The sequence below is a fragment of the Gadus macrocephalus genome, chromosome 3, assembly GCF_031168955.1.
Source record: "Gadus macrocephalus chromosome 3, ASM3116895v1".
Lineage (NCBI taxonomy): Eukaryota > Metazoa > Chordata > Actinopteri > Gadiformes > Gadidae > Gadus > Gadus macrocephalus.
In genome coordinates this window covers 14,461,377-14,489,370 of record NC_082384.1, presented here as the reverse complement: position 1 = coordinate 14,489,370, position 27,994 = coordinate 14,461,377, and the positions used below count along the sequence as shown (strand labels likewise).

The 27,994-nt window shown below is 44.2% G+C and overlaps 4 protein-coding genes across 7 annotated transcripts in view; 2 read left to right on the top strand and 2 right to left on the bottom strand.

Annotated features, from left to right (window-relative positions):
• The first annotated feature begins 82 nt into the window (after positions 1 to 82).
• On the top strand, positions 83 to 3,387 carry LOC132454265 (claudin domain-containing protein 1-like). The gene is made up of 5 exons (XM_060047521.1): positions 83 to 224; positions 491 to 950; positions 1,063 to 1,170; positions 1,474 to 1,611; positions 2,076 to 3,387. Exons 2-5 carry the CDS (start codon positions 662 to 664, stop codon positions 2,294 to 2,296), a joined length of 756 nt encoding a protein of 251 aa, XP_059903504.1. The 5' UTR covers positions 83 to 224; positions 491 to 661; the 3' UTR covers positions 2,297 to 3,387.
• An 830-nt stretch (positions 3,388 to 4,217) lies between these two features.
• Positions 4,218 to 12,048, bottom strand: LOC132454262 (N-acyl-aromatic-L-amino acid amidohydrolase (carboxylate-forming) A-like). The gene is made up of 7 exons (XM_060047516.1): positions 11,912 to 12,048; positions 7,484 to 7,710; positions 6,993 to 7,185; positions 6,406 to 6,499; positions 5,686 to 5,793; positions 5,369 to 5,481; positions 4,218 to 4,994 (listed from the first exon to the last, which is right to left on the bottom strand). The coding sequence occupies exons 2-7, from the start codon at positions 7,708 to 7,710 to the stop codon at positions 4,797 to 4,799; spliced, it is 933 nt and encodes a 310-aa protein (XP_059903499.1). The 5' UTR covers positions 11,912 to 12,048; the 3' UTR covers positions 4,218 to 4,796.
• Positions 12,049 to 12,512: 464 nt separating this feature from the next.
• Positions 12,513 to 20,745, top strand: LOC132454266 (neuromedin-K receptor-like). The gene is made up of 6 exons (XM_060047522.1): positions 12,513 to 15,178; positions 15,572 to 15,760; positions 16,179 to 16,325; positions 16,387 to 16,393; positions 19,707 to 19,903; positions 20,208 to 20,745. Exons 1-6 carry the CDS (start codon positions 14,811 to 14,813, stop codon positions 20,548 to 20,550), a joined length of 1,251 nt encoding a protein of 416 aa, XP_059903505.1. The 5' UTR covers positions 12,513 to 14,810; the 3' UTR covers positions 20,551 to 20,745.
• A 1,248-nt stretch (positions 20,746 to 21,993) lies between these two features.
• The window catches only part of LOC132454252 (carcinoembryonic antigen-related cell adhesion molecule 6-like), a 14,741-nt gene continuing 8,740 nt past the window's right edge, over positions 21,994 to 27,994 (bottom strand). Inside the window, exons 3-8 of one of the 4 annotated variants that reach the window (XM_060047493.1) lie at positions 26,680 to 27,063; positions 25,840 to 26,058; positions 25,461 to 25,718; positions 25,195 to 25,291; positions 25,050 to 25,101; positions 21,994 to 22,778 (exon numbers count right to left, since the gene is read on the bottom strand). In XM_060047493.1, the coding sequence (XP_059903476.1) occupies positions 22,650 to 22,778; positions 25,050 to 25,101; positions 25,195 to 25,291; positions 25,461 to 25,718; positions 25,840 to 26,058; positions 26,680 to 27,063 (1,139 nt within the window). In that variant the 3' untranslated portion in view covers positions 21,994 to 22,649. The remainder of the gene's footprint in view (positions 22,779 to 25,049; positions 25,102 to 25,194; positions 25,292 to 25,460; positions 25,719 to 25,839; positions 26,059 to 26,679; positions 27,064 to 27,994) is intronic. The other 3 variants (XM_060047496.1, XM_060047495.1, XM_060047494.1) reach the window with 3 other exon arrangements.

The following is a 27,994-nucleotide window of genomic DNA, read 5'->3' as shown; positions in this document are numbered from 1 at the left end:
CTGTTCTACTTTATCAATACACTATTATTTGGCATCTTTTAAAATACCTAGTGATAAACTTTATCGGAAATAATTTTATATCATCTTAATATCACCATTCTTTCACTTTCACGAAGTAACCGATCTATCTATCCCTCCAGTAGGGGTAGCCCTGAGCACGCCCTCCTCACTTCCGCGCTCTGATTGCGCCACAGAAGAAGAAAAGCACAGGCTAATAAACACAGGTGAAGTTGTGTCCTTTATATCAAATATGTTTTACATACGATATGTAATGCTATACAAGGGATGTTAGTTCCCTTATATAGCATGTCAATTGGATGTAAGCGCTTACATCCAACTAACATGCTAGCTAAAGTGAGCCATATTAATTAAAGTCCAGTATTATCGCTGGGAGCTAACATTATAAGCAATCAATATCGCCTCTTATTAAATGTTGATTTAAATAGAGGTTACGTATTCTTAACTTGTTCTTTCATTATTCTGTTTTAAGGTTACAAACGATGCTGGTTTGTCGGTGGATCGATGCTAGAGGACATTAAAGACACAAGATTGCTGTTTCTAATATGCTGATTCGAATGTGCTATTGAAGGACGTATATTGTCCTTCTACCCTGTTAAACTATCAGTTCATTCTTATTATTAGTAATAATATCAGTGAAAACATGGTTGATAACCGGTACGCCACAGCCCTGGTCATCGGCTCCGTGTTGAGCCTTTTGGCCACGGTGTACCTCTCTGTGGCCGTGGGAACGCAACACTGGTATCAGTACCGCATCCGACCTGCCCCCTCGAACAATGCAGCCAATACCTCAGAACTGGTCAAGGACTTCATCAATGGGGACTTCAACGAGAAGAACTACAGTGAAACTATGTTTCGACTGAATGGAACTCTAGGTCTGTGGTGGAGGTGCATCATGGTGCCCAGTGAGACACACTGGTATAAAGAACCAAGTATGTGGTCTTTTTTTTGTAGTTTTGTAACATGTATGTAACCTCAGAAGAATGTGTTATTCATTCGAACATGGCAACCCTGGTTGAGTTTATGCTGCTTGTTTTCTTCCAGATCCTAAAATGGCGAGTCAGTGTGTGAGTTTCACTCTTCCCCAGCAGTTTGCTTCAAAGTACAGAGAACCTGGGAACGAGACCAGTGGGGAGGATCTGTTCAGGACCTGTGAGCTTTTTTCTGTTTCCACCTCCCTTTACCTAACTGAACTCAAACTGTTGTGGTCTACCTATCCAGCTGGCGTCAAATGTTTACATTTATTAAATATATTTGTCTTCTATATATTTTCTTAGTTGCATTATTTCACATTTTGTAACTCTTGTATTGTTATTGTCCTTCCAAGTGTTTTCCAACCAGAATTTTATTTTAAATGACATTTGTGTGATGGTCCATTCTGCTGGGGTACGGTCTATTTGAGTGACAGTCCACTTGGCTACGGGATGTAACCCGGTGCTGTCTATGTGTGTGCAGACATGTGGAGGGGCCAGTTCCTGCTGCCCCTGGTGTCTGTTGCACTGGTGTTCCTGAGCGGCCTGGTGGGTGTGTGTGCCTGCCTCTGCCGCAGTATCACCCCAACTCTGGGTGTAGGAGTTCTCCATCTCCTGGCAGGTGAGGGGGACATTTGTGTCGTTAAAGCTGCTGTCAAAGAGGATTTTAGGGTTAAGAGGAGAGCGAAAGAGTTTTTTAAATAATCAACCCCAATAATCAACCCCTTCTACCCTACACCATTTAAAAGTGTTGCATTGACACACCTGTGGTGGCGCAATGACAACGCTGTTTGCATACCTTTGACAGGCAAAAATGAGAGTAGAGTGCCCCGATTGGGCAGAAATCTAAATTCTCTCCTTTTTTTGTGTCCCTTTTGCTTTTGAATAATGTTATTGTAATGTCTCTCTCTCTGTCCCTCCTTCTACTTCTCCTCCTTCCTCTTTCACCCACTCTCTCCCTCACTCCCACCCCTCTCCTTTTCTTGCCCCACTCTCTCCCGCTTCCCACTCTCTTCCCCCCCTTCCTGCTCTCCCTCCTCTCCCCCCTCCCTCCCTCCCTCCCCCGCCTCTCCTCTCCCCCTCCAGGTCTGTGTTCGCTGGGCACGGTGTGCTGTTTCCTCGTGGGCGTGGACCTCCTGCCCCACAACGCGTCACCGTCTGAGGCTGCGGAGGGCGCGCTGGGCTGGTCTCTGTACCTGGCACTCATCTCCGCCCCACTGCAGATGATGGCGGCCGCCCTCTTCTTGTGGGCCGCGCGCAGCCACCGCAAAAGCTACACCCGCATGACGGCGTACCGCGTGGCCTAGGGACGAGCTCCGCCAGCTCTACCGCCGGTAGGCAGGGAAACCACACGTTAACCCAAGTCTGTGGGTTAACGTGGGTTTTCCCGATAATCTTCAGGGTAAAAAGAAAATGGTAATCACTTTGGATGAAAGCGCAAAAAAATGCTTTCAATCCACTCCCGTGTAATCAATGAGCGTTGGTTGGAGAGCGCGACATTGTGACCCCAGCCCTAAAAAAAAAAAGCATGTGTGTGCTCTTCGCAGGCCCATGTCATTGATTGACATGGGACTAGATTCAAAGCGTTTTTTTGTGGAGCAGATTTATTTTGTCTGCTATTTCACACATCTTTTTTTTTTAACTGTTCAGCCTTCAACCAAACTCCTAATTCAGCATTCTGATCGTTGCACCCTAGAAGTCTATAGCCAATGATCTTACTTCTTGGTGGCCACAGAGATAGTTAGATAATCATCACACACGCGGATGAGTTACTGAAACACAGATGCTTCCAGTGTCAAAGCACAAGTGTCTTGCTTGTTTTTTGTTTCGCTAACATCATAACACATTCCTTTCCCGAAGCACATACTAAAAAATACTTCACTTTGATCGTGCAATTTTATTTTTATAGCTGTCTGCCATTTGTAAAAAGGAGTTTTATTTCTGTTGCCTTTGTTGGCGTTGCTGTTGCTAGCATTCACCACATTGACCTTTGTTTCGTAGAAGAACATTTGTATCAACTATTTAACCTCTCTTAAGTGACATGCTGCTGCTTATTTGCATGATTTTAGTTTTGATTAGTTGATAATCCCTGATTTCAGCTGCTGTCACCATGCATGCCATTACTTTGCCTTTAATCTTGTAACCTCATTTGTGTCCTTTTTGGAGTGTCTTCACTGAAATATAACCACTCTCTTGCCCCCATTGTCCATATTTACAGATGTTTATGTTGATGTTAAATGGATACATTTGTGAGCTAAAGTGACTTATAAAAATCTGGTACTTGTCTTAGAAACCATAGGCTTCAATGCAGCTTCAACCTCAGTCCTCTGTATTTTGTACGTTTTTAACAGATAATAATTGAGTGTTGATAGCGCATTAAATAAAATGAAAAAATATTCATTTTTCTTATCTTTCATCATTCTTTAGAGACTATTCATGAAAAGTGACACTTTTTGCCCCTTTTTACTCTATGGTTAAGCTTTTAAAATGGGTTAACAAGTTTGCTCAAGGAACTGTAGTTGTAAATGTAACGCACGATTAAAGATAAACATTTCATAGGATGTCAGGACTCATTTATGCACACTAAAATAACTTAAACTATTTACAATAGCAGCTTAGGTTCCACCAAGTAAGGGCTGCAGAACTTTTGTAAGAGTTTGGGCTCAGAAAGTTCCGCCAAAAGCAAAGCTGCCACTTAGTATTTTGTGTGTTATGAACCTATCCTGGTAGCTGAGCTGTGAGGCAGGATGCTCCTGTCTTGCTGTTTCAACTCTACCAGGTGGAAACCATGGCACACGTTCTATCCTGCCAGTCAGTAATAATACATGCCCACACCTACTAGTCTGATTTGACCTTACTATTTATTCCTTTGTACAGGGTACTTTAATGTCACTTTCTTTGTAGTTATTCTATTCACTTTCACCGTTTTATTACTTTCCTTTATAAGCTTTGCGTGAAAGGGTCTGTGTTGGTCCTTTTCTTACACAGTATTTTGTGGAGGATACAACAAAGGTTTAATAAATGAAGGTAGGAGTTCCAATCCCATGGAATCAAATGGGGACGTTATTGTATCACACGACTATTGCATTTTACTAGGGTTGTGCATAAGGTCCCTTTAGTGAACCCTATATCTGGCCAAATCCTACTTGTTTGCAGCTGTGTAAACCAACCCCTATTGTTGACTTGCTTGACTCAATCTAATGTAGCAGAAAGACCAATGGTGCTCTGTTGTTTCTCTTCAGAAATAGTTCTTTATAAGAAATTTTAAAAATAAAGAAGTTAAAGAATACAATTCATTGTGTGAAAACTTTTGACAATGAGCAATATTGTTTCTTAAAACATCTCTTTAAAAGGTGCAGTGTCTAGGATTGAGTGGCATCTAGCATTAAGGTTGCTAATCTATCCATCTATATATCTGTATATCTATACAGATATATAGTGGAGATACTAAACAGTAGAGGTCCGTAGATACCTGTATATGCTGTATTTAGATAAACAGTAGAAAAGAACAGACGGTTCTCTTGATCCGCTGTGGGCTTCTGTAGAAACAAGGCGGTGCAACATGTTGGGCTCCGTGGAAGAGGAGCCACTCCTTGTGGTTCTGGTAGTTCAGAGATTACTGAACACATTGGCCCTCGCTTCTACGAGTTTCTCTCCTAAATAAACCTTATTTTAATTCTCATTATAATTAAGACAGATTGTTATAAAAATCTATGATTATTCAAATCTATTATATATGTATAAATATATATGATTATATAGATGAATAGTCTCCTCAACAATCAGTTGTGGTTTTAAAGTTCTCTGTTATTGTGGCTTCTTCACACTGACGGCCGGTAAGAGCAGGGTCTCCCTCTGCGCCAGCTTGAAGGCTGTGTTCTGCTCATAGTAGGCTCCTTCGTTCACGAAGAAAGGGTACAGCGCTTCTCCCTCGTAGCAGATGGTCTCGCCAGAGAGGGACATGAACGCCGGGTCTCCGGGCTTCAGCAGGCAGAAGTCGTTGTCCTGTGGAGAAAGGAGCATTGAGAGAGAGGTCAAGACGCGGTTATTATCCATCATGTATAAGATGAGCAATAATTCAGAAGAGATAAAGTAAAGATAGAGTAAAGTCCAAAAAATATGTTTATGTCGAAAATATATTGATACACACAATATGCGTAGGCACAAAGTAAACGTGAAAAATGAATTACAGACGTTTAGGTAGTTATGATTCAAAGTACAGGCTACAACATTGAAACTAGTGTTGTCCATTCTGCATACGTGTCATTGTGACTAAATATATTAGTGTGTATGTCAATACTACATGTATGTTAGTGTTTATATATATATATATATATATATATACACCCAAGGGGGTATATATAGTATATACAAAGTACCTGTAGTTGGGGATGGATGGCAGCAGTCAGCTCTTGGGTCTTGGGATCTCTGGGATAGTCTTTCTTATCCACGTCAAAGTATGCTTCAACCTCGCCCCCTTCAAACACAGTCCCTAAAGATGTCCAACATAGCACATCAACACATAAAAAGTGTGTCTTTTTAAGGCAATCCCCTTACTTATTTATCAACACATTGAGTGACAAGGGTGTACCCATTCCCAGCCAAAAAGGTACTGGGTTTGACCTTTGAGAGACCTTTGGCAATGAAAATTGAAAGCGCATCAGTTTGTGTCGGGTGTGTGCGATCCTTGGCGTACCCGAGTTGAAACTCTCAACCCACTCCAGGGCACGGTTCACCCCCTCTCTCATCAGGTTGTAGATGTCGGCCCGTAGGACCCCTTGAGGCTGGGGTCCCACCTCTAACGCTGTAGAGAAGTGTTAAAGAGTGTAGAATGGTGGTGTTAAAGAGTGTCTCTCTGTGTTCACATTACTTAGTGCGGGGACAGGCCAGTGCCTATCCAACCGATACAAGGTTTTATTTCCAACCATCCTCCATTTGTTTATGTCCCTACCAGGACGAACCAACCATTCCATCTGGGACATAGCCAGGGCCATATTCCTTATCAAGGGAGAGACTGCTTATGTTTTTTTGTTATTCACGTTTTCTTTCCTATAACACTCACCTGAAACCTTTGGTGGTGAGAAGAGGGATCGACAGCCAGGGAGCACGTCTGGAGACGTATACGTATACTAAGACTATTCTACCTGATTCTGTACCTTGCTGCATTACATCCTTTAATAAACTATTTATCGACCCTCTTATCTAATCTGCCAAGTTGCCTTGATTTTACACTTCAAGAATTACTTATTACAACGAAAAAATACCCAACGCAGAGCCTCAATACGAACAGTTTAGAAATAAGCAGAAATCTAAGAAAAGCCACCATGAGGTCAACCGTCATGCATCACTACCCCTCCAGGGTCCCCGGGACAACGACAAAGGCTAGTTGGTTAAAGAGTGAAAAACAAACACTTACTGAAGCCATGTTTGCTCACGGATTCCAAGGAGTACACCTCTGAGAAGGGGCTCTTTAATAGAATTAACCTCACGGGGGCTGATGTTATTTTCTCCTTGAACACAACACAAGAATAGAATAGATTGCATTACATTGTTTCTTCATAGGGTGTTTTACAACCTCCTAATGACTTGAGTTGGCTCAATGATTTATTTATAATTTATTTTCATATTAAAAATAAAATATTATATATTTAATATATATTGGATATTCCAACTGGACCTATTGTACTATTGAGAAACATCCTAATTTTTGTATTATTTTAAGTTCGTGAATAGCTTCAGCAGAAAGGAGACATAGAGGCCCTGTGACATAGTGACATCACAAGTGGGAGTGTCCATCCAGATGTAGGCTAGATCAGTCTACCAGGCTACCCTGTTGACTGTTTCAACTGGTAGGCAAATCTATCCATCATACATCTAGGTGGAACCTCCCCCCTGTGATGTCATTTTGTCACAGGGCAGGGCAGACTTATCCCTCTCACGCCTGGCGGTAAAATAGGGCCCCTTTAAGTTTCTGAGAAGGAGAGCATATGGCGCTGCACTTACCTGCAAGTACTTGAAGAGGTGCAGGCCGAGCCAATCGGAGACGTGAGTTATGATGCAGAGGCCCATGTTGGCGGTGGTGTTGTGCAGATCACAGATCAGATCTACGGCCTTCTCGCTGCCCTTCGGCCCAAGCTGGCCGTTCACCTCCTGGGCCCGCGTCACCTCGTACGGGGTGGTCGCCGTTGTCGGGGCACTGCAGACATCAGAATTAAAAAGAAGCTTGAGAAGCATCTCAAGCACAGGGGCAGGTTGTCGAGTAGCTGTGTGGGGGGTTGGGACTCCCAGCTGAAAGGTTCTCGGTTCGAAACCCATTTTTCGACACTATTGTTAATATTATATAAATGTACGTTGCAGTGAATATTCGTGGTTTGGGAGGACAACAAACAAGCGTTTACATAACGCTGTTTACAAGATAGCTCTGCACAACTCGTCCCATTCTATTATCATTAGGACGGAGGGAATGTTATTGCGTGATGAAAGACATTATTTACCTGAGCAGGGCGTCGGTGAAGCAGCGGTTCATGTCCTTCTCTGTGTATCTCCTGCACGCGTCCACGGCCCGCGGGTTCACCAGCAGGGTGCTCAGCGAGAACGACCTGACCCTCTCCGGCTGGGACACCTGCAGCTCCTTCAAGAGGTACACCCCACTCATCTCATTGCCATGGGTGCCACCGCAGACGGCCACCCTGGACAGGGGTTTGAACCCTAAGTGATCCATCTGTGGGGGAAAGACGAAAGGAATGGCACACGAGAACCAGAGGGAAGAGAGAGTCTTTTCTCATCCCGAGTGGAAATGAAAGCGTACACATCAAAAACACAATAGTATTAATAATAATTAAATAAGAGACATTGTGACAAAATCAAATCTATACATATTGTGAGAGACATTTAAAATGAAGCACAGTCTGGAGGAAAACAAGGTGACCAGAGAATGTAACCACGTTTTAATAATATGTGTATTTCCTGTCTAAGTAAATCAAATACAAGCTTTTAAAGAAATGATTATGTCATGGTCTGTCGGTTTCCTTGTCTTGTTTCCCTCCTGTGTGATTACTGCTCCCTCCTCTAATGTGTTTCAGCTGTTACTCGTTGCGTGCCCTGTGTGTGTTTGGTATTTAAGCCCTTGTCTTTCCGTTGTTCCTTGTCGGATCATTTTAGTTTGTGTTGAGTTCTGTCCTGTGTGTTCCCCGTGTTCCCTGTGTTCCCTGTGTCACCCGTGTCACCCGTGTTCCTTGCCTTTTGAGTTAATAAATTATCCTTTTACCTGAACCGTCTGCGATTGGGTCCTACCTGCCTGCCACCCGCTAACCGTGACAGAATGATCCGACCATCATTGGACCCAGCGACGCTCTTTTGTTGGAGGCTGTGTTGGGGCGTACGTGCAGCGCTGTCGCTTCAAGGCCAGGGTTGGACGGTGCCTTACGGACTATCAGATTGGGGGTGGTGAGTTTGGAGTGCTATCCGGTTCACATTTATCTGTCCACGCCCTCATTTAAATATGCAATTTCATTTAAATAGGCCTCTGGACCTGAGATTCACCTCTTAATCCGATCACCTGGCACCATGAACAGAGGCAAAAAACGAAACTTCACGGAGTCCGAGCTCGAGATTTTGCTCCACGAGGTAGAAATGCGCAAGCATATGCTATTTGGAACCCTGTCAACAGGGATAAATGCAAAACAAAAGAGAAGTGAGTGGGAGCGTGTTTGCGAGGCCGTCAATGCAGTGGGGTCTCAGCAGCGCACACACTCTGAAATTAAAAAAAAGTGGTCAGACCTCAAGGTGGAGGTGAAGCGGAGGGTTTCTGCCCACCGCCGAAGCGTGACCGCAACAGGAGGGGGGACGGGAGTGGGGGAACTCTCCCCCTTCGATTTGAGAGTGGCCGCTTTGATCGGTGACACCAGTGGCGTAGCCAGAAACTAGTGGTGTTCCTGTTTTTTTTTCCCAAATGTATTAACTCCAAAATAATACATTAACCATGTATTTTAACAGAGAACAAATGCAACCGCTGCAAAACATAAAGGGACGCAGTGCCCAGAGATGAAGAACACATAGAACGTGTGCGCATACTCATGGAGCCATACTATTATGGTACTCATGGTTAACAAACCCATTTAATCAGTATCTGAACAACACCGCTGCTGGGTTAAGAATGTAACTTATTTGCTGCTATATTTGCGCTGCAACTGAATTCACAGGGCAAGGCGGCGTGGCTCGGCTTTGAATGCATTAATTATCTCATATTAATGCATTAATGCATATGAGGCCGGTCTGGACTCATATTAATCTCATATGATGATTCCGTCCCACACAGCTGGCATGGCTCGGCTCAGGGTGGACTGGCACACTCCTGACCGATCGGCCAGCTCCCGCTGGAAGGCCCCTGTTGCCAGGAACCCCAGCGTGGTCAGCACCTGTGTGGGCACGCACGGACAACCCCTGGCTCCTGGCTGTGTGGCGCAATAGGGCCGGCCGCAGCTCTGCGCACAGCTCCAGTAATACTGGCCTGGGGAAACGAAATCGGCTCATGAGCCAATCATCATCATTTGCTAGTAAGTCCTCGCGTTCCCTATATATATATACGTTCCCTTCGGATTTGACCATTTGCGATGTCCTCTAACAACGCTAACGCAGCCATTTTTAAAACAATTTTCTTCATCCATTGCGCATGCTTTTATAGCCACCCATATAATTGCAAGGTGTGTTAATTGTTCATTAGTGTGTCTCTGATGTGCAAATCACTCTGAGTCATTGTTTTCACATTTTTTCCCAGTTTCCCAGCGTCACCTCTAAGTGTCGCCAAAGGAACAATAGCTGTAGAAACGTGCGTACGACAGCTCTGGAGCTGGCGTGGGGACCGCACATTTTTACGATCATTTCACGTTTTGTACATCTGAACGTGAGCGTGGAAAAGGACGTACGCCACGTTTTTGTGCGTACGCAACCTTAGTACATGAGGCCCCAGGTCCCAGCCCTAGAATTCCCAGGTTTCCCTGTGTCCCCTAAAGCAGACCGGGGCCCCGGAGTCCAGTCCCGAGTTCCCAATTAACGCTTCCGGGTCCCGAGCCCGCTCAAGCCCAGCATTCTCGAGCCCACCGCCGCTTTCCCCAGTCCATTTTTTTTTTGTTCGCTCCTCCTGGCTCCCCTCCACCCACCCTATTTGGATTTTACTTTCTTTTCATTTTTTGCATGTCGTGGGTCGCCTGGTAGTCGATCCTTGAGGGGGGAGGGGGGCACTGTCATGGTCTGTCTTGGTCTGTCATGGTCTGTCGGTTTCCTTGTCTTGTTTTGGTGTGTTACCTGTTTTACTTTGGTATCGGTCTTGTTTCTCCCCATGTCAGGTTTCCCTCCTGTGTGATTACAGCTCCCTCCCCTAATGTGTTTCAGCTGTTACTCGTTGCGTGCCCTGTGTGTGTTTGGTAGGCTATTTAAGCCCTTGTCTTTCCTTTGTTCCTTGTCGGATCATTTTAGTTTGTGGTGAGTTGTGTCCTGTGTGTTACCTTTGTTCCCCGCGTCACCCGTGTTCCTTGCCTTTTGAGTTAATTATCCTTTTACCTGAACTGTCTGCGATTGGGTCATGCCTGCCACCCGCTAACCGTGACAGATTAGCCAAGATATCTTAGTCAAATAGAAACGGGTCCTGTAGCACCACATGGCTGATAAGCCTGGACAGGCTACTCATTAAACAATGTTGGTTTAATCAGTTTTTTTTGCCAATGATTACCTATGAGACTGAAGAGAGATCAGTTGTTTGCTCCGCCCATTACAAGTTATACACTACAATTCGCTTGAAGGTTAAAGCAGATTGCCAAGCTGTGTGGGAGTGGGATCAAGCAGGCTATAGCAGGCCACCCTAATTCAATTACGGTAATTAAAGCTGTACATTCTCTTTTCAGAGAGGCGGACACTCCAATGACATTTTCTTGTGGTTAGGTTGTTCGGGATTGTTTGCTCCGGGTTTTGAACCCCCAATGTCTGCAGTCCAACTGCATGCATTCTTGATGCCCTTAGTCCAATAGGCCCTATCCACAACCTTCTCCTTGATGAACTCACTGTAAGTCTGCTCAATGTCTAAATAGTAAATAGACGGTGTCACCCAGAATCTCTACAGATCTTGCGACAAACCCGCCACAGCAGTACACAACTGCAATGTGACATGACATCCCTGGTCTACCGCAACAAACCCTCCCACCCGGTCTGTGTGCGTTTTCACATGCGTGCACGTGTGTGTATGCTTCTTTCCATTCTTCTAAAGAGTGTAGTTGTAGTATAGTATATAGCAGTATAATTCTCCCGCAGTGACTAGATAGGGGTGGCAGTACACCCTGCCACCTGTTTGGCATTGATGGGCTACCCTGACGAAAAAGACAAGGGTAGATGTCATGCATGAAGCCAGTTTATTGGCGCATTGCTAGGATTTTGCATTCAGAGCAGGTGTTGCTAAATACGCCCCACACACAACACACTCGCCACACACCACACACCACAGACCACACAAACGCCCTCCGTCTTGTGGCGCGTGTGTGCGGTGAAGGCCGGTTTAACCTGTGTGCCCTGATGAATAAATACACAACAGGTATATACAGCGCTATCCAGCCCAGGGGCCAGTCAGACTAACTCAGGCCTACCGAAACAAACCATCACCCACACACGCACTATATAACTATAGAACAAAAATAACTAGAGTTGTGGTCACACACTTTGCATAAAATCAGCTTCATGTGAACAGACCATGTATCGCATGGAACTATAACTTCATTCGATATCACGATATAACTAAAGTTAACTATATGGTCACACAGTCCATAGCATTATTCAACCATATCATGAAATAACCAAAGTGAGCTACGTCTTAGGCAGTATAAATAGCAGCATAATCCAAGGTGATAAGAAAGCGCTCAAGGGGCTGGCAGTCTTACCTCTCCTGGAGTGAGACGCTCTGGGAGTGCTCTGAGTCGGAGCGCGTGTGCCCTATTCTTTCTCACCTAACCTTTGAACTCTCTCGCTGACTCCCCCCCCCCCTCCCTCCTTGCTGTTCCTGTTCGTAAACACAGCCCTGTTCCTGCATGTTTTTTCCCCCTCTCTCTGCTATGTGTGTTCCCCCCTCTCCGTCCTCCTCCACACCCCATCATGTTTTTCTTGCTCTCTCTTCTGCTCCCAGATCAAATTTCAACCACATACTGACGATTCTATATCACGCCCCCCTCCCCACACACCAACCCTGCTGCTGTTTCCAGTCAAACTGAATGGGAATGTCTTCCTTATTATCCTAAGCTGAAGGGAGAGAAGAGAATGTGTTTGAGAGCCACGTTTGTAAACATAGCTCAGGGTCTTCATATATTTTTACTGTGCTACACGATCACCGTCTCAACCCCCCCCCCCCCCCTATCTCCTCCATCTCCCCACCCCTTGTCAACCCCTGCCTCCTGCTGCTTTACATCCACCTCCCACCTCTGGCCCCTCCGAGGTCCTCGGAGATCCAGGTCCCACATCTCCTCTGGCTCCCCCTGGTGGCCATGTCTTCCAGGACATTCAGTGTCAAGCAACTTTCAGACAACTCATTAAGATAGCATGTGTGCTGATTTACAGGTAATGTGAGCATTAGCTTTCATACTTGCTGAAGGCTATGCTTAAGATGGAGTCCAACGTGAGACGGGACACACAATACAGCCACATGGCAGGCACACACCTGTTTACACATTCTTTGCATGTATTGCTAAATTATACGTTTCATACAAAACATTTTTAAATAGGAGTACAGTATTTTGATTCCTCACCATACTGGCCAACTGCTATACTCGGCTCCAACCCATCCGTCGTCCACATGGGATGACACCACAGAACACAGTTTCATACGAACTCCGCTCGTATCTTAGCACAGACCATCCTTGCTCTTGTAAATACCCCTCTCACCCCCATGCTTCTCACCACAACTTGTTGAGTTATATATCGCATAATAACTGGCTGTACTATTTCCTAAACAACCCACTGCAATGCGATGCCTCTCTCACCTAAGACATATTTTCCATGTTGAACCCTGAGGACCTCATCTGTAAACCAACCAGCCACAAACAACATGGCTGGTTGGTTTTCTCTTCTGCAAAAGATGATTTAGCCTGGAGGTGGACCCAAATATAGATTTGAGTTGTCGTATACAGTTGTGGTTTGTCATTAAACTCACATTTCTATGGAGATGGTGGTAGTAAAATGGCTTAAATTGATCTGAAAGAGAGAGGTTGGTCATCCATTTTAACAAACCATATAGCATTTATGTTGATTTGCTTTATGCAACATCTGCTTACGTAGACGTCCGTGCAAAACATTGAATCCAACAGCAGATCGGACCATCAGGCTCATACAGTGGGACTTTTTGACACAACTTCTCCCTTGAGGTTGTAGATCGAGGCGATGGGTATTTTGATTCTGCCAATTGAGATATCGATGGTGGCGCTGGTGGCTCACATCTGGTGTATGAGGTGATGCAGGTTGTGTGGGGAATGATTTTTTAAGGATGACATTTATTTTTGGGCGGTTCTGAAGGGATAATGATATCACGCTGAGAGGGAGGTGACTTTATGACCTTCTGGTGGCCTTTTCCCGTATGTATGTGTGTGTGCTCGTGTATGTGTGTTTCCTTGTCAGTATGTGTGTGTGTGTGTGTGTGTGTGTGTGTGTGTGTGTGTCTCTGTGTGTGTGTGTGTCTCTGTGTGAATTGTCCCTTTGCTTCAAAGCTGAGAAAAATAAAACAATTATTATCATGATCATTTCATATATCGACTTCATCTTTAAAATTTGTAACTGTTTATTTCTTGAGATGTACAGGCTTAACTATACTGGCTGTAAAATGCTCTTTCCTTCTACTACTACTATTTTATAAGGATATATTCAGCAGTGCTTCCCTAATGATGAATCTCATTATGGAGCAGGTAGGGGTTAGGGCGTCTTGCTCAAGGATGCTTATGGTAGACTACATGACCATAGGGGATCGAAGCTAGGACCTTTGTTCTAGTTTTGTCCTTTAGCACGATGGCATTGAATTATGAATTAAATGTTTTCCTCTCACCACCATAGCTCACCTGAATGTAATGCCTTTCCCAGTGCTGATCCTCTGTGTTTAATACAAACACCTGTTGTTTATTAAATTATTAAGTACCTCAGCTATTACAGTAGGCCCTCATGAGTTCAAAAAAAGAGAGGCTGGGTTTCCTTTGGGAGCCTGGGAATGTTATCTGCGTCGCTCTGAGTTTACCCGGATTACGCTGTATTTGTTGTCAAATAATCAAAGCATAATAGTAGGCCTATACTATTAGAACGATTTATTTGGTCACTAGCCATGTCATTAAATTTAGTTCTGGCGACCCACTATGGAAGGGTGGCCCATCTTTCGTAACGCACGCGACTGAAAGAAGACACGAGTAACCTTTTGGCTCTGAAGAAAAATCTTTTTTCCAACTGTTGGTTTGATAAGTAGTTTGAGTGTACCCGCTTATTTTTATTCTGTTTAGGGAAATCGGGGAGTTAACGGGGACCATGGAGTTGTGCGCAATTGCATGCGGGCTTCTGTGGCGGGGGGAGGTGGGAGGTGGGATGATATTGAGAGCTGTTTCGATTGGATTAACAACATAGCACCTCACTTTTCCCCCTCGATGTCTCCAAACGCAGTGAACCAGCTTTGACCTGCTCAAGAGCACACTCTCTCTTAGATTAAATCACGGTCGTCTGCAGTGGTGAATTGGTTGGAGACAAAGTGGGATGCAGCGCCTGTTCATCATCAGTAGGCTACTTTAACCCAAATGATCTGACCGCTGACACTGCGGCATGGCTGCTGTTCACAACATGTCCAACACGACACGAAATTGGACCAATCCGTTCGTTCAACCGGCGTGGCGCATCGCGCTGTGGTCCGTGGCGTACAGCTCCGTCCTGGCTGTTGCGATCCTTGGCAACCTAATCGTCATTTGGATCGTGTTGGCGCACAGGCGGATGAGAACAGTCACCAACTACTTCCTGCTGAACTTGGCTTTTGCCGACGCTTCGATGGCCGCGTTCAACACGTTGATCAACTTTATCTACGCGGTGCAAGGCGAGTGGTACTTTGGAGAGGCGTACTGCAGGTTCCACAACTTCTTCCCCGTCGCCGCCGTGTTCGCCAGCATCTACTCCATGACGGCCATCGCCATGGACCGGTAAGGATCAGGGCGGCGATGGGTTTGATATAGGCCTACTAAGTATATCAAACCTTGACTTTTTACTAATACTTGACTTTTTACTAATGTCGAATTCAATAATTGTCATCTAATGTCCTCTCTTCACTTTGTTGGATATATTTATTGTACTACTATTTTAATATATTTAAACAACAGGATCCATTTAGTTTAATTGTTTTCAATTAATAATTTGATTTGATTAAGTGATCCTGTTGTCAACCTGTTTTCAACAAGATCATGAATACGACCAGGAATAAGCTAAACTGCTCACTTTTGCGGGCACACACACTGCTTTAACTGCGCCTTTGAGGCTCCTTTTTTGCCCATGCGCCTCGACTATCTCTAGACTCTTTGGGCCTCTCTCCGACGCAGGTACATGGCCATCATCCACCCGCTGACGCCGCGTATGTCGGCGATGGCCACAAAGGCGGTGATCGTGAGTATCTGGGGACTGGCGGTGGTGCTGGCCTTTCCCGTCTGCTACTTCTCAAAGGTGCTCAGCGTTCCGCGGCGCACGCTCTGCTACATCGCCTGGCCGCGCAAGCAGGACGACGCCTTCATGTGAGCGCTCGCACACACACACACACACACACACACACACACACACACACACACACACACACACACACACACACACACACACACACACACACACACACACACACACACACGAGCAGGCACACACATGAACCTACACATGCAAAAACACACACTAACACACACACATGAGCAAGCGCGCACACACACACACACACACACACACACACACACACACACACACACACACACACACACACACACACACACACACACACACACACACACACACACACACACACACACACACACACACACACACAAACTCATAAACGCAAACACACATAACACATTATATACATCATAGATTATTAAACATTAGAATTTGCACTTCCTTCAACATAGCGGTTGTAATAATTGAGCAAATATCCCTCTCTTGCAGGTACCACATCATAGTGATCGTGTTGGTGTATGTGCTGCCCCTAGTGGTGATGGGTATCACCTACACCATCGTGGGGGTCACCCTGTGGGGAGGGGAGGTCCCAGGGAACTCCTCGGATCACAACCATGGAAAATATATTGAAGAAATGTTTCTGTATTTTTGTCTCTATCTTTCCTTCGCACTCCCAGTGTATGTGTGTGTGTTGGAGGGGGCGTGTTTACCTGCAAATGTATGTTAACGTGTGTGTCTGTGAGGGGGCCATGTTTAATAATAACATAATACAACATGCACTAATTCCTAGTCCAAGATCAATGCCTAATCTGTGAATGGCAAACTGTGAACTGTGCGGGCGTGCATGTGTACGTGTGTGTGTGTGTGTGTGTGTGTATATGCATGTGTGTATGTGTATCTGCATTGGTGTGTGTGTGTGTGTATGTGTGTGTGTATGTGGCTGTGTGTGAATTTGCTTCTGTGATTCAGTTGTAATTCCCACACACACACCCAAAACACACGGACACACACACACACACACACACACACACACACACACACACACACACACACACACACACACACACACACACACACACACACACACACACACACACACACGGACACACACACACACACACACACACACACACACACACACACACACACACACACACACACAAACACGCAGTAGCCTTTACCATTTATAGCTGCGTGGTTTTAGTGATACTTATGTTATGAGAGGCTAATGAGGTAATGGAGACATATAGGCATGTGACCGCTGCATGCATGCCAGTAGGCTGTCGGACGCCTCAGCATGCTCCCTCACACACACTGAGTGACCGGGCCGCTGAAACACAGGGATTAAGGCCAGCTCAGTTTAAACGACAAACATCTATGTAGCCGGATGCAGGATTACCAAGAGGGAATACAGTCGAATTGACTGAATCAGCCCGAATACCAATCTCACTTTTTTTGTGAGATTAAAATGTCACATAATAAAGGTCAGAAATTTGGATATTAATAACGGTTATATTGTTTTCTTTATCCAATCACTTGAAAACAACCATTATTCGACAATCCTACGTCGATGTAAACTTTATTAATAAAGCACCTTTCAGGCAAGAACATTTATTTCAAAGTGCTTTATAGAATTAACCCAGACAACATTTTGAAAGAAGTAATGAATAAATCTAGGAACCACAATTATCAATGAAGCACATGCCCACATAGCCTAGGTACTCTTTTTCTTTAGTCATTTAGCATGACTTTTTTCTAAAGATTAACTTCATTAATGACCAGGTAGGGATTAGGGCAATTTACGCAAGGACGCCTACAGGTTAGAGAATGGGGTTTGAATCCAGAACCTTTCGGCCGGGTGGTTTAAAGATGGACCATCTTTATTGGCCCTCATGATTTTATTGAGAAGACGTTTACATACTTAGGTCCTGGTTTAGAGATATGAATGAAAGCGCTAGCGGCTCCTTCAGGAAGTGTGTCGTCAGAGCTTTGTCCTCAAATACCCCCCCCCCACCCCCCCTTCCCGCCTGCAGTGTCCTGATAAAGCGGTCGACCCAGGGATGCTTCCCCCCCCACCCCCCCTTCCCACCTGCAGTGTCCTGATAAAGCGGTCGACCCAGGGATGCTTCCCCCCCCCCCCTCCTTCCCACCTGCAGTGTGTCCTGATAAAGCGGTCGACCCAGGGATGCTTCCCCCCCCCCCCCCTCCTTCCCACCTGCAGTGTGTCCTGATAAAGCGGTCGACCCAGGGATGCTTCCCCCCCCCCCCCCTCCTTCCCACTGGTGTGTCCTGATAAAGCGGTCGACCCAGGGATGCTTCCCCCCCCCCCCCCCCCTCCGAAGACACCACTGCGTCTGCTGCATCATCCATGACCTTTCAGCCTCTCTTGTTGGTTCTTGTGTTTGTATTGCTGCCACCCTGTATTCGATGACGAAGCCTCCACACAATGGTTGGTGTGGGATGTTTAAGGTTTAGCAGCAACAGCGTTTAGGTACTGGTCAACGGTTTGACCTCTCCACAAGGTTAAAGATATATATTTTTTAATGTTTTTACTTTTTAGGTTCACGCAATTCCATCTAGCTTTAGTCTAAATGTGCTCCTTGACCCTCCCTCTCCCTACTCCCTCCAAACGTACAGCCCGGCCCAACTAAACGCGTGACAATGAGCAGCATCAACCAGACCCTCTCTAGTTGCTGCTTGTTGGAGTTCACCAAGTCGTTTATGGATGTGCTTAAAACCAGGAAATGAAGTCCGTTCGGCCCGCCCGCACACTAGTATACCCTCAATGCATTGCCCCACGTGATATTGCGTCTGATACAAAGTGAATGGGACGCGTGTTTCCTAACTCAAGACCACGCGTATGGTGGGTCCGGCCCGCTACGACCGTCTCAACAAAGGGTTTTTCAACTGTTCCCAAGGAGGACAGAGCGTATGCAGCAGCATGCAGCTTTTTTGTGCAGCCGCTCCCTGCCGCAACCAATCATACATTAGTGGGGGCGGGCTCGTCATCCCTGTAAACAATAAACCTTATGATATGTCAAATATAAATCATAAAAAGCTAATTTGTCAATTGTTTTTCATTTTAAAGTGTTCCCAATGAGAAGAGACCCTTTACAGACGTGTGGGCAGCCCTGAGAAAAACACTGCAGCCAGCGTCTTTTTTCAGGGCGCTTTTAGTCGAAAAATATCCATACCGAAAATGGTGGGGAAACTTGTTCTTCCTGTGTCCGTATATGCGGAACGGAATGTGTCAAATAGAGATAACAAATAGGAAACTACGCGACAGTTATACTGGTGTTATGTTCTCATAGAAACAAAACCTGCGTGCACCGTTTTTTTCTCTCATTGCACAAGCGCTTTGTTCCCCAGCTCCCTGCCAGTGGTTTTCTTGCCGCGAAAAACGCAATGTGGACACGCGCCCTTAAACAGCAAGGCTCACTGGAAAAGCTTCGTCCCTACACTGCTGCAGATTTGGGGCTATTAACCAATCGCTTTAGCTTTAAAGTTAGCTTCTACATGAAAGTGTGTGTTTCAGAGCCCCTTTCAAACCCATTATTTTGCATATCATACCTTTAAGTAAATCGGGAGATTTTTGTGGAGTGGACCGGGACCTACCAACAGATGGATCAGTCCCCAGACTGCTGGACTCAGTATAATGTTCCTATCTAATCCCTCTGCAATGCCTCTGTGTTTACCCATCCCTCAAAAGGTTTGATGTGTTTCTGTCCATGATCTCACCGTCTGCCTCATGCCAGGGCTCAGTCTTTGGCTCCTCCGTGTTGTCTCTGAGTCTCTCGCACACCCTCCTATAAATGGTATTATTATTGTAATAATTTGGAACAATGATGCATTTGATAGTCTATAATATCAGTGGTGGTATTTTTTCATATTCTTTTGATCTTTTAAAATATACATAAGGGAGTAGGAAAAGTCAAGAATGACCACACACAATGCAAAGAGAAGTATATTGACTCTGACCTAGCTTTCCCTGCCATTTCTCTCTCATCTTCTCTTCAGGTGGTGAAGATGATGATCATTGTGGTGGTGACCTTTGCCCTCTGCTGGCTGCCCTATCACGTGTACTTCATCGTGACGGGCCTGTCCAAGCCACTGACCCGCTGGAAGTACATCCAGCAGGTGTACCTGTCGGTGATGTGGCTGGCCATGAGCTCCACCATGTACAACCCCATCATCTACTGCTGCCTCAACAGCAGGTGGGCTCCCTCTCTCTCTCCCTTGAGAAACCCTTGTATTCACACACACGCGCACACACACACACACACACACACACTCCCCTTGAAGATTCTAGCAATTATTCAATAACCTGGATATTGTGTGTGCGTGTGTTTGTGTGCTTGCGTGTGTGTGTGTGTGTACATGTGTGCTTCTGTACATGTTTATGTGCGTGTATTTACGTGTGTGTGTGTGTTTGTATGTGTACATGTGTGTGTGTGTGTGTGTGTGTGTGTGCATGCATGCGTGCGTGCGTGCGTGCGTGTGTGTGTGTGGAGGGTCCAGGTTCCGGGCGGGCTTCAAGCACGTGTTCCGCTGCTGCCCGTGCGTGCGTGAGTCCGGGAGCTACGACGAGCTGGAGCTGCGCAGCACGCGCCTCGGCCCGGGACGCCCTGCCAGCATGTGCACCCTGTCCCGGGCGGACACCAGCCTCCGCAGCACCCTGCACCGCCACCGCAGCACCCAGAAGAGCGTGGGGTCCTGCTACGGCCGCGACGGCCGCGGCCTGCCCACCGTCCAGGGCAGACAGCTGACGGCCCGGTCCAGGCTGTACAGTGATCCTGGGGACTGTGCAGGGAGCCCAAATGAAACAGTGTGCAGCGAACCCAGTGACGTCAATGTGGAGTGAACTGGGTTAAGTGTACACTGCGGTGAACCCAAATGAAAAGACGATACAGTGAACCAAATACAATGACTCTTCTAAACCGGCAATGGAAAGGAATGAATTGTATTCACCTGGCAGGGAACCCATGTGAAAAGGCTGTGCAGTGAACACAACTAAATGACCACAGTAAACACATACTTAAATAAATGGTGAGTGAATTGGATTAATGGATTCTCGTTACAATAAAACCCAAAAAAGTAATGTAGAGTGAATTGGATTAATCTATAAATCCAATAAATCCAACAAATACAATGAACCCAATTGAATGGCAATACGCTTCTAATATGTCATTTAACAAGTGCTTATCATACCAAGTAGGCTGTCTTCAATATTTAAGTGGGTTAAAGAAGCACATGGTAATCTCTCTCTATACAGATTTCCCCCCTTTTGCAAATCCAAGCACGGGTTGACTCTGAAGTGAAAGCAGGAGGGATTCACCGTGGCTCAGCCGACATGAACACTAGTGAAAGGGCTCGCAGCTTGCCCCGACTAACATCACTAACATCAACGACAGCATGCTGGCTGAAGTGGGCTAATGCTGGCAATTTTATGGCAACCAAAAACTTAATACAGCCTGCCACCACCGACTGACACACCGGCCCGATGCTGGTGTGTGCTAAACAGAAGACATATGGCCGTATCATGATGTGGTTGTGAAGAAGCCTGCTCATCATTCATCAACTTTGAGTTTACATTTTAAGATATCAAAGCGTAGCATTGCAGCATTGTCCCTTGCAGGAAGCATTATTCAATGCATGATTAGAGTATAAACATGCTAGGTGTAAGGTCGACTATAACAGATGTACTTCATGGTGCCTGTACAGCTGCTTATTGACCAGTTGTGGCTATCTAAAATGTACCTCATGTATCGGAGCTTCGTAGACCAAGGCGTAATAGCTATTTCCTTTCTTTGTGCAACACTTAAAGACCAAAAGGGGTGGAAAATGGTGTGTGTGGTAGATGGCTGGTCATGCACCCCTACCTGATCAGACTCGTGTTGTAGTTGCATCATGGCGAACCCCGTCTATTAGATTTGCCATCGTATATTGACGTAGCCCAGTGTAAGTACGGTCGGATTCCCCTTGCACCCAGAATTCATCAAGCTAAGTGCTTGATGAATTCTCCTTCACATCTTTCCTCTACCTTTTCCTCACCTCATGTCCGATGAGGCCAAGGAAAAGAGGTTAGGAAAGGACATGGGACGTAATCATTTGAGCTATCCGACAGCAACAGAGCCATCCCCGCACACACTCAGGGAGAGGACTCTGACTTGTTAGCATTCACCCCCTGCTTTGCTTCTAACATCTTGCCAACTCTCGAATAAAACCATGGAAGCATTTTTTCTGTAAGCCACTGTAAATTATCACATCAAGTAAGATATCCAAATGACCAAAAGCCACACTGCAGTTATTGATTCATGCAAACTCAAATTTTAATACAAAGTTAAAGTAACAATCAGTTACGGTTTTATGACATTACACATAGCCAACATGGCTTCTGATCACTGTATTACAAATATTTACAGCAGCTCAGTCACCTGTCTTATCATCTCATTAGTTTGAGTTGGTTTAGCTTCATACAGCCAAACACATTTTACAAGGATGGAGCCCAGATGGTGGATGATATTTCAACGCAATGAGCCACATTGGTGGTAAACCTGTGGATGTGATGGTTTTCCGAACCCAGTTCAGACTAAACTACATTTGATACAATCTGGTAACACTGTTAAATACAATCTGTATTTGTGTGTAATGCACTTAATCTAATGTATTTTCATCCGCATTTGCCAGCACATTTAGGTATATTCAGCAAACGATCAGCCAGCGTATTGTCCTGTTTAAACTGAATAAGTTATTCTTTATCCTCCTAAATCCTGCTGCCGTCACAGGTTCAAAGTCAAGGGTGTTATTTGATGGTTTTGTACAACTCAGAGGTTCCTTCTGTCTCTGTCAGATCGCGGTCCCTGAAAAGAAGACATGGAAGGGGATATGGGAAATACCAAGAGAAGCTTACTCAGGGACAGCATTGGGTCTTTAGACCTTGATCACAGAGTAAAGGTCCTCCTAGATCTGATCTGAATGGACACAGGAGCCAGCCACACAGCGAGTTCCCTCCGTTGGTTCTCTCTGTGCTGCAGGAGCTGAGAGATTGGTCAGAGCTAAGACGTTCTCATACACAGGATCAGGAAGTGGCTGAATGGGAGAGAGGACAGGAAAATACATTTTGAGAAGACTATTTAAAGGCATGTATTTCTAGTTCAATTAGAGGCCCCCGGTGCTGACTAGTGGTAACACCATTAAGTAGGCTTCACTTCAAGACTCCTTCCTTGACAATTCAACAAAGTATTAATTTACTTCTTTAAAACAAGAATAGACATCATTACACCCATCTTTTCATTCTGCTCTTTTGCAGAAGTCTCTCTAGATCCCACATTGATCTCACCCTATTAGCAAACATCACTTACAATGGCGAAGCTAGACCTCTTTTGGGTGGGCTCAAGCCCACCCAAAACTTGCCTTAGCCCGACCTATCGTTTCGTCCTCAAATCTCATATTCAACCTCTTTTTTTTTTTACACAAGCAATGAGAGAATGGATGTTTTAGACTAATGAACAGGCTCAAATGGGGTAGTGAAATCGAGGGCAACCTTCCTGCAGGAATCTCTAACCTCTGATTTGTGGGTGGGAGTCTCCTGTTTGACAAAACCAAAAATGCAGCACGAGCGCACCTAACATAGTTTCTGCTGTTTTGTCTGTCAAAAAGGCTAGCTAGTCTTTATCAGAAAATCCACGATTTCCAGCTGTGTAATAACATTACCAGGTAATAATAATAATATTCATTTTAAAACCTTGACATAATCTGTGAGATGTATTAAATGACAGTTGACCACAAGGCGATTCTATCTATGCTTCCTCTTGAATTTCTTCATGTTTTAGTCGGCAGGGGCTTGTAATGCTGCGTAGCATGATTAAGGTGTAAGGAGCATAAAAAGTTGACATGGGTGCTAATTTTCAGTTGAAAAAAAAAGAAGGTATTATTTTATCAGCTGAGGGCGTATTCATTGCCATAACAACTGAGCTAATCAACAAGTACCACATGTTCAACAAAAAATATTTTTTTTGAAAGGGAATAAGCTGATGAAGCTTACAAGTGACCAATGTTTACTGTTTAAAAATATTTTTAATTAAATGCAAACCCCAGTGAATCATTGGCTCTTGTTTCTCTGTTTTGAGATTCACACAGACTTAGCAGTCTTGTTTAAATATTACAAATTGAGTTAATAAACTGAAGTTGGAAATAGTTTTAAGTTGTTGCAGATGTTATCTCCGCTAATTTTACTGATCGAAATAAATAAATATTAACAGGTTCTCAATAGTAGGCTATTTCAATACAGGGAGGGCGCCTAGGGGGGGAATGGCAGAAAATTATTGAGAATCACTGTTCTAGAACATGTTTTAGGCCTACTTGTTGATTAGCTCACGTTGGCAATGAAAACGCCCTCAGCTGATAAAATAATGCCAGCTTATTGTTTTTTTACTGAAAATAAGCACTCTTTTTTTTTGCAGCAGAACAAGATTCTTTTGCATCAGAAGATTTATAAAAATTTATTAGTCCCTGAAAGTGAGACAACATAGTTTAGTGCTCCCGAAATAGTGGTCTGTAAATCATAGGATTAGGCTAGTACATGTTGTACTTGTTGATTTTTTTGCATAAACATACATTAATAAACATGTATGTTGATACAATTTATAATATTGTATTGGTCCATGAAACTGAGGTGACATAATTTAGTGCTCCCGAAAAAGTTGCATGTTTCCCATATTATTGATCTAGTACATGTTTAACCAATGTGTTTCAGTAACTGTGTAAATAAAAAAAAAGGGAAAATATGGTCATTTTTGAGTGAAACTTACACAAAGGAAATTTTATATACCTCAAATTTGTTTGTACAGTTCACATCCATGGATTATTCCTTCATCCAAACAGTCTTTTTTCCTTTCATCACTTTAGTGGTTCAGAACTGCATTTTTAGCTGACACTGCCAGCTATTGGCTTAGATATACAACAGCATAGTAATTAAGATAGATATAAAGGTTGTGGAATAACTTTTTTTTGGACAGGACTTTATTTACTTCATAGGCCCCTGTGGCTTCCTGGGGTTCAGCCCCCCCAAAAGTCAGAACCTAGAATTGCCCCTGTCCATTTGTGATTCTTAAATCAGAGACTGATAATGAATTGAAGTGAGGTTTATGTTCTCAGATTACCACATTATGATAAAGAGGACAGGGGTCCAATGAAAAGCAGGACTCTGATAAAGCTGGTGATCCTTGAGCACTGAGATGTACAGACTCTTCTATTGGACTCTCCTAAGGACTTGCCAAGGAAAAAAATTGAAGTTTCTCAAGTGGTCTTGTAATGTGGCATCAGGGTGGCCTTATTCAATCATGGCTTCCTGCGACTCACCTCATCTACGGTATCTGTTCCCATTCCAGATGCTTTTCTGGAGGCCTTCTTTCTTTTAGTGAAGAGAACAGAGATACTTAGAAGCAACAGTTGAAGTGAAAGAATATTAAATGAATGCGACGGAGGAAGTGAGACATTATCTCACCTCATCCAGAGGAATGCAACCAGAAGGAGTATGGAGGCCAGTAAGACAGCAACTGCCCGTACAGCTATGGCTGTTGTCTGTGATGATGATGATCTCTCTAGAAAACAGAATTCTAACATTGATTACAAATGTTGAGAGGCCAAATGTTGGCACACAGAAACAGCAAAGGTGTGTGTCTGTGTATGTGTGTGTGTGTGTTTGCGTGTGTGTGTGTTTGTGTGTGTGTGTGTGCGTGTGTTTGTGTGTGGTTTTAAAGCAACAATTACCTTTCCAATTAATGAACAAAAAGGTGGAATCATGACGTCCGATTGCATTATGAGCTTGGCAGTAATAGTTTCCGCCAAGCTCAGATGTGATATTAGTTATTGTGTAGTTCTGTCCTGATTGTCCCATTGAGTCACCATGTTTGAACCAGGTGTAGTCAGCTGCTGGGTTGGCATCACTGCTGCAGCTCAGAGTCAATGAACTGCCCTCCACTATTTCACCAGAGGGACTCACGATCACTGAGGGGGTCTTTGGAGCGTCTGAAAAAATGTATATATCATTCATTACATAAATTACTGTCAGCTTCAATCCATTCATACTAAATCTAAAATGTATTTCTTTACCCTGGCGTGATGTCAGTGAATTGTGGAGTTGACTTACACACTGAAGGAGAGGGGAAATGTTCGTACCCTTTAACAGCACAGGAATAGCTATAATGAGACCAAACAAAGCCGGGGTACTTCATTCCTTCTCCTGCTGACTGACCATTCCTGATCCAGATGTAGGTAGGGTTACCAGCTAAACCACACATACTGTGACATTCCAAGACCACCCAACTAGTATTGTTACGCATAGGAGAGGACACTTTCACCTCGAGATCTGGGTGGGAGAACAAATTCCACAAGTGATTCAAATAAACCTGATTAAACAAGTGATTTAAATAACACACACACACACACACACACACACACACACACACACACACACACACACACACACACACACACACACACACACACACACATTAAAGGCACCCAGTGCAACTTTCGAGGCTTAAAAATAAACATTCAATTTCTAGTCTTTTTTACACGTAGTAAGTTTCAATAACTCCATACCATTACATACCGACATTTAAGCAGCAAAGATGAGACGTCGTTGTGTGGTGAGAACTGATACAAAATCGATAACAACAACAATGCCGCCATTTTCTTTATTTTTTGTAACCTACAATAAATAAAGCAGGCTTCCAGTCAATGGAAAAATGGCTTCTCCCCACCGGCGATTGTTGTTGTTTACGATTTTCTATCAGTTCTCACCACACAACGACGTCTCATATTTGCTCATTGAATGTCGATATGTAATGGTATGGAGTTATTGAAACTTACTACGTGTAAAAAAGACTAGAAATTGAATGTTTATTTTTCATTGAATGTTTACATAAAGTTGCACTGGGTGCCTTTAATAAGATGCTCAGTAGACACCTTATTAATGAAAGTTTACCTGTCACAGATAGCGTCACTCCAAGGCCAGCAGCATATTCCAGTATACCTACTTGGTATGTTTTGAACCTGAACTTGTACTCACTAGAGTCACTCTGTCTCAGGTCACTGATACTCAGGGTACAGTTTGCATTACAGATGTGACTGGTACAGCTGGGCCTGGAGCATTTGTATTCAACACGACCTGCATAGTCTGTATCTGTTTTCACATCAACATCTCTTTGAGAAAACCACTTTTTGTCCTTGACTGTGAGAGTGATGTTCGAGTTTCTAGGACATTTATAGTGGCAGCTGATGTGAACCGTTGATCCTCTCGGAGCGCAGACATTACTAGATGGGTAAGTAATCCAGTCGTCAGCCTTCAGCGCTGTAAAAAACAAAACATCTAATTTGGAATAAGCAAGACAAAGAGGTTCAGCTGAAATGCATGATCAGTTGCTTGTGGAAATCCAGTAAAAGTTGCCATTTTTCTGTGGCAACTTTGCTACTTTGTCTTTAATCTATTTGACAAATGCCTCATATTCTAAGAAATTAAAGGAGTGATCATTCCCTGTGCCTTCATGTTCCGGTTTTTGGGCCTTGATTGCTTTGATTTATGTCAGCATTTGTTTTTCCTTCTGAATCAAAACTGGACACTCACGGCAGTTGTTCTCTTGCTGAGTTGTTTGGGCCTATAGGGCTTGTACACAAGAATGTATCTTGGGATTTGTATGCCATTTTGTGATGACTTGAGAGAGTTTAACGTAAATACAGTGACCTAGGCTGCAACATCTTGCATGATGAACGCTTTTGCAGTTTCAAACACAACAGTGTCCTCCAATAATGACTTATCGGTAATACTAAACAATGAACAAAAAAACATTACTACTAATAACTAATAATAATTAATATAAAGGCGGATATTGCAATCTGACGTCACACACTGGCAGTTATGAGGGCTGGGCATTGGGGCATAGTGTCCCCTTAAGGAAAAGCTTGCCCTCCCCTTCTGGCCCCCCTAAATGTGGAGTTCAAGTTAAACAGCAGCAATCAGTAAATGATTAGAGTCGACCTCCCTTGTGACACTTAAATTGCACAAGAGAGCCTGGAGAATGGCCCCAACATGTTGGGTAAGCCAAGGGATTGGTGCTTAAGATGTTATTGGGCGGATTGGTTGTGACACAAGTAGAAGGCCTGCAACAACAAATTTGGTTGAAAACAGAAGTAAGGGAGCATAGCGTGACCAGTAAAAACCACAGCCCCAGTCAGACAGGAAATGGCTGGCAACAGAGACTATATTTATAGAGTAATCAAAAATTTAACAGTCAAATATGATA